The sequence below is a fragment of the Sorghum bicolor genome, chromosome 9 (assembly GCF_000003195.3).
Source record: "Sorghum bicolor cultivar BTx623 chromosome 9, Sorghum_bicolor_NCBIv3, whole genome shotgun sequence".
NCBI classification, from domain to species: Eukaryota; Viridiplantae; Streptophyta; class Magnoliopsida; order Poales; family Poaceae; genus Sorghum; species Sorghum bicolor.
This window is the reverse complement of record NC_012878.2, coordinates 54,282,030-54,297,850: the sequence shown is the minus strand read 5'-3', so window position 1 is coordinate 54,297,850 and position 15,821 is coordinate 54,282,030. Positions and strand designations below refer to the sequence as shown.

Genomic DNA, 15,821 nt, shown 5'->3' with positions numbered 1-15,821 from the left:
TGGGGGGTTTTGCCAGGACAGAGTTCAGTGCCCCTCGGACAGATAACATTGCCTGTCCAATTCGGCACACCCGACCACTTTCGGACGGAGTTCATCAACTTCGTGGTCGCGGACTTCGACGGGACCTATCACGCTATACTGGGCCGACCATCGCTGACAAAGTTCATGGCAGTCCCGCACTACTCATACCTGGTCCTTAAGATGCCTACGGAGAAGGGTGTCCTAACCGTCAGAGGAAATGTCTACACTGCGTATACCTGCGAAGAGGAGAGCTTCAAGATCACCGAAGCAATCGACCTCTCAATCCGCATGGCAGAAACAGCAACTCAGGCCGCACAGCTGCCTCCCGACCAGCTCCGATTACCTGAGCAGGAGACAGCCAGGAAGAATTCAAAATCCAAGGAGTACAAAGAAGTACAACTGGTCGACGGCAGCCCCGAGAAGACGGCCCTCATCGGGGCCAATCTGGATCCAAAATAGGAAGACGCGCTCGTCAGGTTTCTAAGGGACAACGTGAGCGTTTTCGCATGGAAACCCGCAGACATGCCCAGCGTCCCACGAAACCTGATCGAGCACTCCTTGAATGTCTCGAAGACCGCAAGACCAATCAAGCAAAAGCTGCGACGGTTCGCTCGTGACAAAAAGGAGGCTATTAGGACAGAAATAACACGACTTCTAGCAGCCGGATTCATAAAAGAAGTGTATCACCCCGATTGGCTCGCCAATCCGGTTCTTGTACGCAAAAAAAATAATGAATGGAGAATGTGCGTTGACTACACTGATCTCAATAAACACTGTCTTAAAGATCTTTTTGCTCTCCCTCGCATCGACGAGGTGGTCGACTCAACGGCCGGATGCGAACTCCTCTCTTTTCTAGACTGCTACTCCGGTTATCACCAGATTTCGCTAAAGGAAGAAGATCAGATCAAAACATCTTTCATTACTCCTTTCGGCGCATACTGCTACACGACCATGTCATTCGGACTCAAGAACGCCAGAGCCACTTATCAACGGGCCATCCAGCAATGCCTCCACGACGAGATTCGTGATGACCTCGTCGAGGCTTATGTAGACGACGTGGTCGTAAAAACAAGGGACGCGAGCACCCTAATCGCCAACTTAGACCGAACTTTCAAGGCACTTAATAGGTATAAATGGAAGCTCAACCCCAAGAAGTGCATTTTCGGCGTTCCTTCCGGTCTACTGCTCGGCAATGTTGTCAGTCGTGACGGCATACGACCAAACCCTTCAAAAGTAAAAGCAGTACTCGACATGCGACCACCGAAGAACGTCAAGGATATTCAGAAGCTTACCAGATGTATGGCCGCCCTCAGTCGCTTCATCTCAAGGCTAGGAGAAAAAGGCCTCCCTTTCTTCAAACTATTGAAAGCGTCGGAAAAATTTTCTTGGACAGAGGAAGCTGACGCCGCATTCAATCAGCTTAAGACCTTCCTCACTTCACCACCTGTCCTTACAGCGCCCCAGCCCAATGAAGACCTACTTCTTTACATTGCTGCAACCGACAGGGTTGTTTCTACAGCAATAGTGGTCGAGCGAGATGAACCAAGTCATGCCTATAAGGTCCAGAGACCCGTTTACTTCATAAGTGAGGTCTTAAACGAGTCCAAGGCCAGGTACCCACAAATATAGAAGCTTATATACCAGCTCCCGGCAACTTCAAGTTTGTTTTCGTGTTAATCGACAAGTTCTCCAAGTGGATCGAATACATGCCTCTGGTCAAAGCAACCTCCGAGAAGGCTGTGGAGTTCCTCAATCAAATCATACACAGATTCGGCATCCCGAACAGCATAATCACCGACCTGGGTACTCAGTTTACTGGCACCACATTTTGGGACTTCTGCGACGACAGGGGCATAGTCATAAAATACGTGTCAGTGGCTCATCCACGGGCCAATGGTCAAGTTGAACGTGCTAACGGAATGATCATTGATGCCCTAAAGAAAAGGCTGTACACCGAGAACGACAGAGCACCCGGTCGATGGATGAAAGAGTTGCCGGCAGTGGTCTGGGGCCTCCGAACTCAGACCAGTCGAAACACAGGAGTGTCTCCCTACTTCATGGTGTACGGCTCCGAGGCAGTCCTGCCATCTGACATAACCTTCGGATCCCCTAGGGTCGAACACTTCGACCAGGCGACGGCCGACAACGCCAGAGAACTTGAAATCAACTGCATGGAGGAAAAGCGCTTGAATTCTTGTCTCCGAACAGCAAAATATCTCGCGGCAGTCAGGCGATACCACAACAGGAACGTCAAGGACCGTTCTTTCGTGGTCGGCGATCTAGTACTTAGGTGGAGAACAATCCAGGAGGGAATGCACAAGCTATCCACTCCCTGGGAAGGACCCTTCGTGGTCACTGAGGTCACACGACCCACGTCCTACAGATTGGCATACCCAGATGGAACACGCGTGCCCAACTCTTGGCACATAGACAAACTGCGACGATTTTATCCATAAAGTTTTAATAACTTTCCTTTGTAAGTATCTTATAATTGTCAATAATAAAATTTTCTATTTTTTGCCTATACTTTGTTGCACGCAGAATTCGGCAAAACTTCTGCAACGGAAGCTCTTAGCGACTACAAAGTCGAATACGGTGACACGTCACTCAGACAATTATACAGCGCTCAAAACGACAGTCATGACAAAAAGCAAACTTTATTACAAACTTTACATACAAAGTTTACAATAAATACCCTGACGGGCAGACACTAGTCTATTCCTACAGACTACTCTATTGGCCTAGCTGCTCGGGCTGATCACCCGCCTGGCCCTGCTGCCCGGACGAAGGGGTCGGGGCCACCGGCGCCTGGCTGGTCGAGACCGCAGGCGTCGACCGCCCATCTCCCGCAATGGACGCGCCTGACAGCTCCCTGGCCGACCTATCTGAACCCGGCTGGTCTGGAGGAGTGGCCGTTCCGCACACATTGATGTCGCCGATCACCGTCGACGACAAATCCAGCAGACCACCCCGAAGCTCGTCCGCCTCCTGTGGGCCGACCTCCTTGGGGTACCCCTTCTCCAGCCTGGTCAAGTCGACCAGGGGGTAATGGGCGCGCACCATGCTAAAGACATGCGCGCCAGCAAACTCCCCGGCGTCCTTCACGAACTGCTGGAGCCAGTCCCACGCCCGTTGCGCCTTCTCGACTGGGGTCAACTTCGGCGCGCGGGGTTGGCTCTCCGGGAGCTCGGGACTGATCAGGTCCAGGACCGGGGATACTCCTTTCCAGATCTTACAACAGTTGACCTTCCAGGAGTCCCGGTCCTTGACCAGCTCATCCAGGTGCTTCTTGGCGTTCACCTTGAGCACTGCAAACGAAACAGGACGTTATTTTCGGCATATCAAAAAATAAAGGGGCGCCAAGCGATAGATAACAAGGTGGCACCCATTACCAGATAACTCCCGGTCCTTCCGACCCAACTCCTCTCCTGCTCGGCGCCCGGACTCCAGCGCACCGGCGAGCTCTTGGCTGAGCTGCCCTTTCTCTTGTCGAAGGCGCGCCACCTCCTCCTCCAGGTCTACGTGAATCACAACCTGGTCAATAAAGCAAACTACATAGCTATACAAAGCTGCTCGGAGCGCGTGACTAACCTTCTCGCTGCCGGTATTGGTCGGCCAAGCGACGAGTGAGCTCGAGACGATGCTCCTCCTGGGCGTTCATCTCGGCCACTTTCTCCCCGACTTCCGACCGCAGCCGGTCCACCTCCGCCAACAGGGCCTTGTTCTCGGCCACGACACCTTCTATCTGGTCAAAGCACCGTTTCCGGTACTTCGCCGTTTTCATTGCGCCCTACAAAACGAACAGATGACGACCAAGCAAGACAACGCACAGAATGTACAGCAGTACAAAGAGTCGATTACCTTGACTTCGTCGACGAGGCGTTTGGCCGCACGCTCCACCCTGGCGGCCTCCTCGGTCTCGGCAAGCTCCTCATGACCGATAAAGTGATCCCCGCGTTGGCGCCACACATACACGTGTTGGCGGCCATCACGGGGACGACCCTCAATCTCTTCCACCTCGTCGTTGGAGGCCGCCTGGGTTTCTTCCTCGTGCGCTGCGTTGCCCCCGGTAGAGGTCGCAGGCATTACTGGCCCCCGGACCGGACCTGGGGAGCCTGCAGTCGAAGCGGCTCCTGCTCGGGGCGGCGTGGGGACTTCACTCTCCCCGGCGGGAGGAGTGGTCGGGGCTCTGCCCTCCCCTTCCGTGGCGCTGGCTGGGGGAGGCGTCCCTGTAGCTTCCTCAACCCTGGTCGGGCTGCCCGTCGTGGTCGGTGCCGCGGCCGGGAGCTCCTCGGTGCTCCCTGGGACGGCAGCAGCCCTAGGCTGCGCAGTGGTTTGCGGGGCCGCGTCTTCAGCAGCGCAAACCGGCTCACTCGTCCCCTGGCCAGCGGCATGGCCAGGGTTGACGTCCGACGCCGCGCTAAAAAAAGAGTGCAATAAAAAAAATCACTGAAGTGCGTAAGTCGAATACTTACAGGTCTGAGCGACGGTGGGTCGCGGTGAACCTCCTCCTCGTACGGCCAGTCGGCACCTGTGCTCCCGACTCCGCAGCGCGAGGCGCAGGTGGGTCGCCGGCCACACGGTCAGCAGTGGTCGCCCCGCCGTCCGGACGGCTAGGAGGCCTCCGGACCAACGACGGTACGGCCTCCTCCTCCTCCTCCTCGTCGTCGTCGATCCGAACGAACCGACGCCGTTTTGGCGCTCGGCTGCTCTCTGCCTGCAGTGTCGGCGCCGGCGACGGATCCGCAGGCATTGGCCTCTTCCCCGCCACCCTTTCCTCGGTGGTCGGGACGGGGCGGGCTTGTTCCTCCTCACTGCTGGTGTAATGAGTACACCGAGCAGCGTCCTCCTCTGGCGGGTCTTCTCCCGCAGGATTCTCCATCCCTGGTGCCAGTGATACATACACTGTGCACCGGTCGACATCGCCGATCTGCAAAAGCAACAAAGATGAGTCAGCTCCAGACGATATACGAATACTAAAACAAAATAATCTGCAACATACCTTTGGCGCTGGTCGTCCTAACTTGAAGGCTTGCACCCGATCACTGCCACGGATGAAGCCTCCGTCCGCGAAGTTGAACAGCTCGTTCAACAGCTGCTGTACCTCCGCCTTCTCCAAGATCTCCGGTCGCATCCTGGTCGGGTCCACGCTTCCGGCGTACTCGTACGCCGAGTGCACCCTCTTCTGGCAGGGCATCACCCGACGACAAATGAAGTTGCCGACCACGCCAAGCCCGTCCAGGCACGACCAGTCGATCAGCTTCATGAGATCCGCCACTTGACCGTCGAACTCCGGGCGGTCGGTCCAGCTCACCCTCTTCTCGGGAATGTATCCCACGTCGCAGAACGTGGAGCTGCCCGGTTCCTCCCTGACGTAGAACCACTTCCTATACCATTCGGTCAAGGAAGTGTTCCATGGACAGTGCAGGTAGCGATTCTTCATTCCATCACGAAGGTTGAGGTATACTCCACCTGCAACCATGGAGCCTCCAACTGCTCCCTTCTTCCTCAAGCAGAACAAATAACGAAAAAGATCGAAGTGCGGCTCTATGCCAACATAGGCCTCGCACATATGGATAAAAGTGGAGATAAGGAGAATTGAGTTCGGGTGCAGATTGCAAATCCCGATCTCATAATACAAAAGAAGACCCTGAAGAAAAGGATGAACAGGAACCCCAAAGCCCCTCTTAATGAAATCTTCGAACACGACGATCTCACCGGCACGAGGGTCGGGGAAGCTCTCTCCCTCCGGCGCTCTCCAGCCGCCGAGCTCTGAGCTGTGCAGGAGTCCCATGTCGACGAGGTCACCGAGGGACTTCGTGGTGCTGCGGGACTTTTTCCACTCCTTGGCCATCAGTTCGGCCCTCTTCTTGGAATCGCTCTTCGCCATTGGAGGTGAGAAAGTGGGCTTTGAGCTAGGAAGATGCAGGTGATTGAAAGAGGCGAGAGTGGAAGGCTTGAAGGCAATGGCAGGGTAAGCAGTACTGGCGGAACTGTCAGGCTCTTATAACCCGCAACTCCACCTCTCCCACTTCCCGTATTCTCGGGAAGTGGGCGGACCATGCGGCGGATGCGGCGTTTCGGTTTACAATGATTATAGACAATTAATGCGGCGGAGTTTTCGTACCAATTGATGGTTTCCTTTTTCTCAAACCATGCAAAGGGCGGCTGCACAGTTGCCAGACGCAACTTTTCATACGTCCATCTGACACCCCATCAGGAGGTCTCGTCATGTCAACTTTAACTGGAAAGATCGTTTCAATAACAAGAAAACAAATATGGCAGAGAGTCAACAATCCGGGGACTGCACCGACCACCGAGCACTTGACGCTCGGGGACTGGTCGCCCAGTCTATTAGTTCGGAACTTCAAAGACTGCACCGACCACCGAGCACTTGACGCTCGGGGACTGGTCGCCCAGTCTATTAGTTCGGAACTTCAAAGACTGCACCGACCACCGAGCACTTGACGCTCGGGGACTGGTCGTCCAGTCTATCAGCTCGGAACTTCAAAGACTGCACCGACCACCGAGCACTCGATGCTCGGGGACTGGTCGTACAGTATAGCAACGCAGAATTCTAAGGAGCGCACTTGGCGCCTGGGCACTGGTCGTCATACTAGTATACACCCGGGAATTGGTCGATTAGTCTATTCAATTGCAAACGGATTGGTAAATTCAATTTTTTAGACCTTGCTACAAGGCTCATACTTCGCCTTCCAGCAAGCTCGGGGACTACATCGGTACGATGCATCTGGCGATGCATCTCAGTTACAGAATTTCTTTGAGGACTTTTATTTTGACCCTGGCACCACGTGCCTACATCACCTACTACCAGGCTCGGGGACTAAGTGGGCACACTTCACCTTGCGGTGAATATGCTTGCATTTTTGAGGTTTATACCTTTAAAAAAAGTAAAGTGGGCACACTTCACCAGGAAAGAAATCTTTTTTAATTTAGAACACCATGCATTCTTCGAACAACTCGCTTCTTCGATGTCAATGTTGATCAACTGTCTTTTGAGTTGGTCAAAGAACCGTTGCAACTGTTTGGACGACTTTCCTGCTTATTGAAGATGTCAAGTCTCACTGATCGAAGAAGCTCAAGACGGCGTGTTACATCACAATACATGGTGCTCGGGGACTAGCTGTGGGGGTATAAACCCCTATACCCTTACGGCTAGACTTGGGCTAGGAGGCTTGGCCCATTACGAGACGAGTTCAAGGCTTGATCCGACAGCCTGGAGTTTCGCGCAAGAAAACAAGATGTGGAGATCAAGCAGGATTCTAGTCGGTTAGAATAGGAATTGATATCGAATTATCCATGGCAATTGTAATCGACTAGGATTAGTTTCCAGATCTGTAACCCTGCCCTCCAGACTATATAAGGAGGGGCAAGGGACCCCCCTAGGACATCATTATTCTCTCAACACAAACCAATACAATCAGACGCAGGACGTAGGTATTACGCCAACTCGGCGGCCGAACCTGGATAAAAAGCTTGTCCGTGTCTTGCGTCACCATCGAGTTCGTAGTTTGCGCACCGTCTACCGATAAACTACTACCGTGGGTATACCCCAAGGTAGACTGCCGACTAGCTTTCGTCGACATAGAGGTGTCCACAAAGTTGGCTAGAAGTTGGTGCGACACAAGGTGGCCAATTAAAATGCACTGCTGCTTTGTTTTGTGTGGAAACATTAAAATTGGCTACTAGAAGGGCCCACTCTGATGTGTTGTTTTTTCGACAAAGTGGCTGGATCGATTAGAGCTATATGGTTAGCGACCAAAGGCAGTTGTTGGTGTGTCGACTTTCACGACCTAGAGTGGGCCATATTGGCTATTCTTGCATGACAGTGGTTAGTTCCGTGTAGGACAACATCGGCAGACATCGCAAATAGCAACAATTTTACGACTGCCACATAACTTGTAGTTGTATGTAATGATTCGCCTTGCATGGCAATGGCTTGCTCTGTGTCGAACATCGCTTTTAACGGTGCTACGAGTTATGACAAAAATGTATCGAATTGGTAAATTTGTTATTTGGTGATGGTGTTAGGTTGATTGCATCGGAATGACGTGACTTGTGTCTTCTTTTGTGAATGGGGCATGATGTGGTTTGACGGTGAATTTCCGTTGTCTGTCTGTGTTAATGTCTTAATCAATCCATTTGGTACAGTTATTTTTGTTGTTAGAGTCATGTGCTCTGTTATACCTCTATATTATTTTATTAGTTTATTTTATTTTTAATATATAATCGGCAACTCTCGTTTCGATAGTTAAAAAACAAGAACATGCATAGCACCTTCTTGCTTGCCCTTGATGCAAGACATGTTTTTCCTTTTTTTTGTTTGCGGGTTTTCCAGTCAATGTCAACCAACCTACTATTAATAATCACTCCATCATTGCCTCTGCATGATCGGCGGTCGCTCCAGGACGCCGGCATGAGACAGCAGCGCCCACAGCTGCGTCATGAACTCGCCGCCGGCGCCGAGCATCTCGGCATGTACGTCCACGTTGTCCGAGGGCGCGAGGAACAGCACGAGCTCCGTCCAGAACTCGGCCAGCACTTCCCACTGCCGCGCGTCGTCGCCTCCAGAGGCCGCCCTGAGCTGCCCCCACAGCACCGCCGCCCTCTCGATGACGGTGGCGCCGGCGGCTCTATCGTACGTGCCACTTTCCTGCACGTACGGCCGCTCTGCGACCTCCATCTCCTCTAGCCTGGCGATTATGTCGCTCTTCGTCCTGCAGCCGTCGAGGTGGTCCCGCGCCTGCTGCACCGCCGTGTCGAAGATCTGCTCGGCGTTGTTGCTGGGGTCCGGCAGCATCTCCGGCACGAACGCCACCAGGTAGGCGCAGTAGTTGGACAGCTTCTTCGCGACGAGCCGGTGGTGCTCGTCGCCGACTGCGGCGCGCCCAGCTGGATGGAAATCGTAAGACCAGTCGCAGCTCGTGGTCACCACGTGCCACGCCAGGATCTGATCGGTGACCTTGGGAAGCCTGCACGCCCATCCCAGACGCGGCAGCAGGTGGTGCTTTCGCAGGGTCACCACGCCATTGCTGAGCTGGCAGTGGCTCTGCTTCAGCCAGAGGAGCACGGCGCGCTTCACCTCGGGCTGCAGCGGCTTCCTCCGGCCCCGCTTCTGCCCCTGCCGCCGCGGCTCCACCAGGTAGAGCGTCAGCCACGAGAGCAGGTTGCACGGCCGGCGGTTGAACCGCTTCAGGAGCACGTACTGGCCGACCTTGTCCTCCCAGTACCTCGTCTCCGGCGGCGTGATGCTCTGCTTCCACCACAGGTGGTGGCCCAGCCGCCGCCCCGACCACGGCCGGTCGTCGCGCACGCAGCGGTACACGGTCTTGACGTACCTCCAGTTGGAGGAGAAGCCGGCCACCGCCTGGAACACCTCCAGCCCCGCGGTGATCACGACGACGAGCATGGTGACGGAGCGGTCGAGGTCGCGCACGCCGATGCGGAGGCGGTGGTAGCCGGGGCCGAGCGTGCCGAAGAACGCCGTCCACATGGTCAGCCCCGCCACGGCGACGGCGATGCAGATGTACGTCTTGGCCCCCACCAGCACGATGTTCCTGGTGTAGAAGAAGTCGTAGAGGAAGGCGAGCTCCGCCTCGACGACCCGGAACGCGGCGTCAGGGCCGGTGGTGCCCATGTGGATGAGCCCGTTCAGGACGAGGCCGCGCGCCTTCGCCGAGCCGGCCTCCGCCGGGACGTACCCGTAGAAGCGGCGCTTCAGCAGCTTGAACAGCGCGAACGCGAGGCAGAAGTCCCTGGCCGTGTCCTTCTCGACGTCGCTGTCCGGCTGCTGATCGATCCAACGGTAGACTTGGTCGATGGTGACGACCGACTTGGCGGCGCTCTGGGAGAGCATGTTTTCCCGGACGCGGTGGCCGCCGGTGTGGATGAGCGGCTCCATCACCTCCTCGCCGTGGAAGATGTAGGCGTACCCTTGCATGGTAGCGGGGTCAGCGACAGGCTGCTGGTCGCCGTCGGCGACGTACTCGGCCATGTACTCGGCGACCACCCTGACGGACAGGTCGGGGCGGCTGGCCTCGATCATCTCGGCGATCTTGGCCGCCGTCTTGAGCACGTTGAGCGCCCAGAACGCCCAGATGGCGGCGCGGTAGCTGGCGTTGCGGCCGGTGGCGTTGATGATGAGCCAGAGCACGAGGCACGTCTGGAGGACGTGCTGCAGCAGCAGCTTCTTGCGCTGGTCCACGTCGCGGCGGCTGTGCACGGGCGCCGAGTACGCGCTCGCCTGGATGAGGAGCAGCGCCGCCGCCCAGAGCACGAACGTCTCGCCGCGGAAGGGCCCGTCCTGGATGATCCCCACGGCGTAGGAGACCACAACGTAGGACATGGAGTAGGCCATCCACATGGCGCCGCGGAGCAGCTTGTCGCTGCTCCGGCGGTTGGCGGAGCCGTAGAGCACCAGGGCGGCGAGGATGAGCGCGCTCAGGAGCACCACCACCTCCAGGCGCAGCAGGCTGCCCTGCACCGTGCGGAGGCTCTCCCGGATGCCGCGTATGGCTGCCCGGCTTACCTCCATAGCGGCAGACGACTCGCCTGACTGGATGCACTGACCTGACCAGCGGGGGCTCTTGAAGTGGCAGAAGCAGATCATGGAAAGCCAACGCATTGATCCATGAAGGAAGGCGATGAAACTGAACGAGAATTGAAGGAAAAAAACCAGCAAGAAACGGTAATGAATGGAATTGGAATTGTTGTTCATCTACAAGATGCCGAGATGGCTTCTTTTATGAGTCATGTCGCATGGTCATGGCTTGTGGCGGTGGCATTTCTTGCAAGATAAGAATCTCACCCAAAGTTTCAAGAAACCTTTCTTCTCTCTGAAACCTGTCAGATATCGAAATCCTTTCTTCTCTCTTAAACCTGTCTAGATATCAAAATAGTTACAAGATCCTCAGCAGCTGGTAAATTGCCTTTTCAGTGCAAGAGCACGAGTTTGGACCGATGAGATGGCAACAGATGAAGAAAAGAATATATCCCATTCAATATTTTTCTGGAGATGAACATGCAGATATCAGTTCTCAATAATACCACACCATGACCGTAAAGCTGGAAACTTGAGAGCTCAAGGAGAGGAAGCATAGTGGCATGAGAAGACGGTCCGAAAGAACCCACGCATTGTGGCTAAACAAGAACTTGAGTGGCAGCTAGGCAAATACCATAAAAAATATTAGACTAATAGTTAGGCAAATAACAAGATATTAAATGACTCTGATTCACCATTATAGCACATCAGCTGAAAGATAAAACATGGTATGAAAAGCAAAAGCTGGATCAAGCAGGGCATTATGCAATCAGTATCCAGAAACTAAACAACATAGTAGGATAAGAGTTAATACTACATACGAAGTAACATCACAGAGGCACTAGTTCTCACACGAAGTACCATCACAGAAGCACAGTTCTCCCAGAGTTGAGGCGTCTTCTTATTTAGGCGAATACTACTTCATTACAGCATTACTGGTCTACTGGGCCATCTGCAGTTGAAGCTTATTTGCTAGCTCTTCCTTTGCTGCGCCGACAACCCTGTCCTTGACGTCGCCCTCCCTCATGAACAGGAATGTTGGCATGGCCTCAACACTGAATTGCTCAGCAATGGTCTGCTTAGAAAATAGATATATCATAACACAGACGATGCAATTAACAAGTATATTGTATTATGAGAAGCTGAAAAGAGTGTTACAAAGTTCAACAACCTTCATTTCATCAACATCAACTTTCAGGAAAACAACATTTGGGTGCTTCTTGGCCAGTTCAGCAAAAACTGGAGCTATCATGCGGCATGGTGGACACCAAGTAGCAGTGAAGTCAATCACCACCTATTATTACAAGGAAAAGTATATAAGCACGCGTTGAGCAGAAGCATGTGAAATGTGTTGAAAAATAAACCTATCTGATCTTGCATTATAAATTGTGATCATTTTGACACAGCAAAATTACCAAAACCACCAAATTCTCAACTCAACACCACACCATCTCACAAACGATATCATGGTTTAGGGGTCTAGTGAATAACATGCTTGGTTTTAGTATACAACATGAATCGTCTGATATGTGCAATTGCAGTGACAATGTAATGTTTGCAGGCAATCTTATGAGTATAAACAATTCAACTAGCACAGTATTTCGGCATTACAAAAACCAGGGATGATATGACATAGGAACATAGGAGCATCCTTTCATCGAATTAGCAGACAACAAGAGTATTCTCTGCAGGTTGGGTCAGACACTACACATAAAGAAGCTGCAGCAGTTATAAAAGGAGATATGCCACCAGCAAATCAACCATATCGTGTTATGAAATACTAAAAGGATTTTAGTTGCAAAGAACAAATCATTAGGATGGGATCAACCTTCAATGCAGCACTACACACTTTTATCACGCTAAATTCAAACAAGAGGGCCGAATTCCACAAAGGATGTTACATTTTTCAAAAAAAATCTGCCGCTAAACTCGAGAAAATGGCTATTATAGGACTTCAAAAAACAGGTTTCTCTATAATAGGACTCCTAACGTTGGTTTCTCTCAAATAGAACTCCAAAAGTTGTTTATAAGCTCTAATGACATTTTGGGTCTTTTTAATCAAATTTGGTAATTCAAAATACATGTATTTTCAGTTAATGACTATATTGCCCTTCAGAGATCTACGTTTCAGTTTCAAAAAAAAAAGATCGACGTTTTCTCTTTCCTGTACATCAACGTTTCAACTGTGACTCTTCCGTCGCCCGGACCTGTTCAACTCCGCGCCGCCCCATCATGGCGCCGCCTCTCCCCGGCGATCCATCGTCGCCCGCCGAGCCCCCAACAGTGGCGGGCGATCTGCCTGGACATCGGGTTGCAGGCAGCGCGAGGTCTTTGCCGACATTCAATATTTACTACTGACAGGAAGCCATGACCATGGCCAGCCAGCACGGCAGCCACGACCATGGCGGCATGGCAGCAAGGCATCAGTTTATGAAAAAAAATAAGTTGGACAAGGCAACACACGGGCCAAGAAGCTACGATGTCATTACAGCTTATTATCAACGACCGAGACGACCATCACAGTCTAATAACCGAAGGATAAAAGGATCACTTTAGGAACAAATACATGTATTTACATAAGAAAAGAGATTAAAAGACACAAAATGTCATTACAGTTTATTATCAACTTGGAGTCCTATTTCGGAGAAACCAACATTAAGAATCCTATTTTTGTTTAGTTGCAAAATATTTTGCAAAATGTGAATAGTACCAATTTCGTTTGTATTTGACAAATATTGTCATGGACTAACTAGGCTCAAAAGATTTGTCTCGTAAATTCCGACCAAACTGTGTAATTAGTTTTTATTTTCATCTATATTTAATACTTCATGCATACGTCTAAAGATTCGATGTGACGGGGAATCTGAAAAATTTTGCAAAATTTTTTGGGAACTAAACAAGGCCTAAAAAGTTAAGATTTTCTCGGGATAAATAAACCCTTCCTTCTATAAATATCCCATATAATAACACACCAACAGAAGGGGAAAACAGATCCCAAAACGCTTTCCCCAAAACATGGAAATTAACTGGAAATCCCAATCCGACTTGATTAAGGACAGACTCAGCCAATCCGACTTGACTAAGGACAGACTCAGCCTCAAACCCACAAGTGTTCCAAGTGCAGGCGAAAACATACGTATACCAGGTAATACACCAATGGTACCAAACGGTTCCAAATTCTACAAATCGGCACAAACCAAGACGAGCGTAGGCATATTGGACTGATCTCGCCAGATTCTAAGACGAGCGTAGGCATGGATTGATCTCGCCAGGTTCCTTGCAGCGATACCGATACACAGAGGGAGGCGAAGTACAAGGACAGAGAAACAAACCAGCTTCTTGGCGCTGTTGGCCTCCTCGATCTGGATGCTCCACTCGTCGAGGCTGTGGATCGCGATCACCGACCCCTCTGCCGGCGCCACCGGTGTCGCCGCCGCCGCCTCCGTAGTCGCCATCTCCGCGCGCACGCTACCGCTTGAGAAGCTGAGGAGCGGACACACTGCACGCAGACACGGAAGGGGGGACGCGCTCTCCTCTCCGGGACGCGCTCCGCAAGATATTTGCCGTTCGAGGGGAATCGAATTTATCCCGTGGGACCACATTAGTACATTACGAATATGCCCTTGCGCCCAGAGGGAATTACGACCAGAGGCTCGGACCTATCCTATGGAGTATGGAGTCTGAGACTAGGACCACATTAGGGACTTGTTTAGTTCCTAAAAATATTTTGCAAAACTTTTCATATTTTTCATCACATCAAATCTTTCGTTACATGCATGAATCATTAAATATAAATAAAATAAATAACTAATTACATAATTTATTTATAATTTGCGAGATGATTTTTTTTAAATCTAGTTTATCTATGATTAGAAAATATTGGTTAAATACAAGCGAAAGTGCTACCGTTTATGTTTTGCAAAATTTTTGGGAAGTAAAAGACGCCTACGACTAAACGCTCCCCTGCTCCAATTAGCAAAACATAAATAGTGCTTTAAAATTTCAACTAAAGTTATGTATGCAAAGATGATGCAGGCATTCGTATTCATACAAAAATTTAGAATGAACAAAAGTTTACATAATAAAAGAAAAAGAGTATGTATATATGTGTTTTGTGTGTTTTCCTTTGTCCCATACTTGATTTTTCGGTAATGCTATAGACCGGGCGTCCGTCTGCTCCGGACGCACCGCTTCGTAGTCCGTCGGTCCGAATGGACCCGTTTTCTCGCTTTTTCTCCGCTTTCTGCCTCGCACTCCTTCTTCTCCGCCTGTTTTCCTTCCCGCTCTTTAGGCCATCTCCAGAGCAGAGACACCACGCCGACGCATGCGAGCTCGCTGCACGCCCGCCCTCCCGTGCTCCCTCCCTTCCTCTTTCTCTCGCTCCTCCGTGACCTCCATACACGCCTCTCTCTCTGCAACTCAGATCCTGCACTTCCAGTGGAGACTAGGACGACGGCGGCGGCTCCGATGAGATACGTCGTGGAGGGATCTGGATGTCCTCCTCCTCGAGATCTAGATCTGAACCTTTCTCCTCCTCCTCCTCCTTCCAGTGAGCCCGCACGCCTCCCCTCCCTCCATGCTCTCTCATCCTCGTGCACTGTGACCTCCATGTCTCTGGAGATGAGGACGACGACGTGGCTCCGACGAGGTAGGTAGAGAGGGATCTAGATCTGAGGTCTTTCTCCCCCTCCTCTCTCCCACTAAATCTAGATCTGCTCTCTTCCTGCGCCTCCTTCTTCTCTTCTTCTTCTTCTTCCCCTTCTGGATCCAAGGGTTTGGTGGTAGCTAGTGTTCCAGCGAGTCAGATCTCGTTGTTGTTTTGCAATAATTCATTTTCGGTGTTGCAACAGATGATGTGGAATGTTGCAACAGTATCTTTTTTTGATTGCTGCAGCAGGTGTTTCTCTGATGTTGCAGAGCAATTCTTCGAGATGTTTCATTTTTGCTTTTTTCTTTTGTTGCAGCAAATTCTCCTCCGATGTTGCAGTAAATTTTTTTGTTGCAACAGATGTTTTTTCTAATGTTGTATTATTAGTGCTTGAGATGTTGTAATAGCTTTTTCTCATTGTTGCAGTAGATTCTCTCTCGATGTTGCAGTAGATTTTTTTTGTTGCAACAGACGTTTTTTCTGATGTTGCATTAGTAGTGCTTGAGATGTTGTAATAGCTTTTTCTAAATATTGCAGCAGATTTTCACCCGATGTTGCAGTAGACTTTTTTTTTATGTCGCAGTTCATATT

The 15,821-nt window shown here is 51.3% G+C and overlaps 1 protein-coding gene across 2 annotated transcripts; it reads right to left on the bottom strand.

Moving 5' to 3' along the window:
* Positions 8,259–14,147, bottom strand: LOC8080085 (thioredoxin H-type). Of its 2 annotated transcripts, none has more exons than XM_021447455.1 (3): positions 13,915–14,147; positions 11,754–11,876; positions 8,259–11,657 (listed from the first exon to the last, which is right to left on the bottom strand). In XM_021447455.1, exon 3 carries the CDS (start codon positions 10,757–10,759, stop codon positions 8,417–8,419), a length of 2,343 nt encoding a protein of 780 aa, XP_021303130.1. In that variant the 5' UTR covers positions 10,760–11,657; positions 11,754–11,876; positions 13,915–14,147; the 3' UTR covers positions 8,259–8,416. The 2 variants fall into 2 exon arrangements, with proteins under 2 accessions (XP_021303130.1, XP_002440041.1); XM_002439996.2 differs by having other exon boundaries at positions 11,257–11,657; positions 13,915–14,135.

Coding starts and splice junctions, on each gene's coding strand:
- LOC8080085 (XM_021447455.1), bottom strand. CDS start 10,759: ATGAACAACAATTCCAATTCCATTCATTACCGTTTCTTGCTGGTTTTT.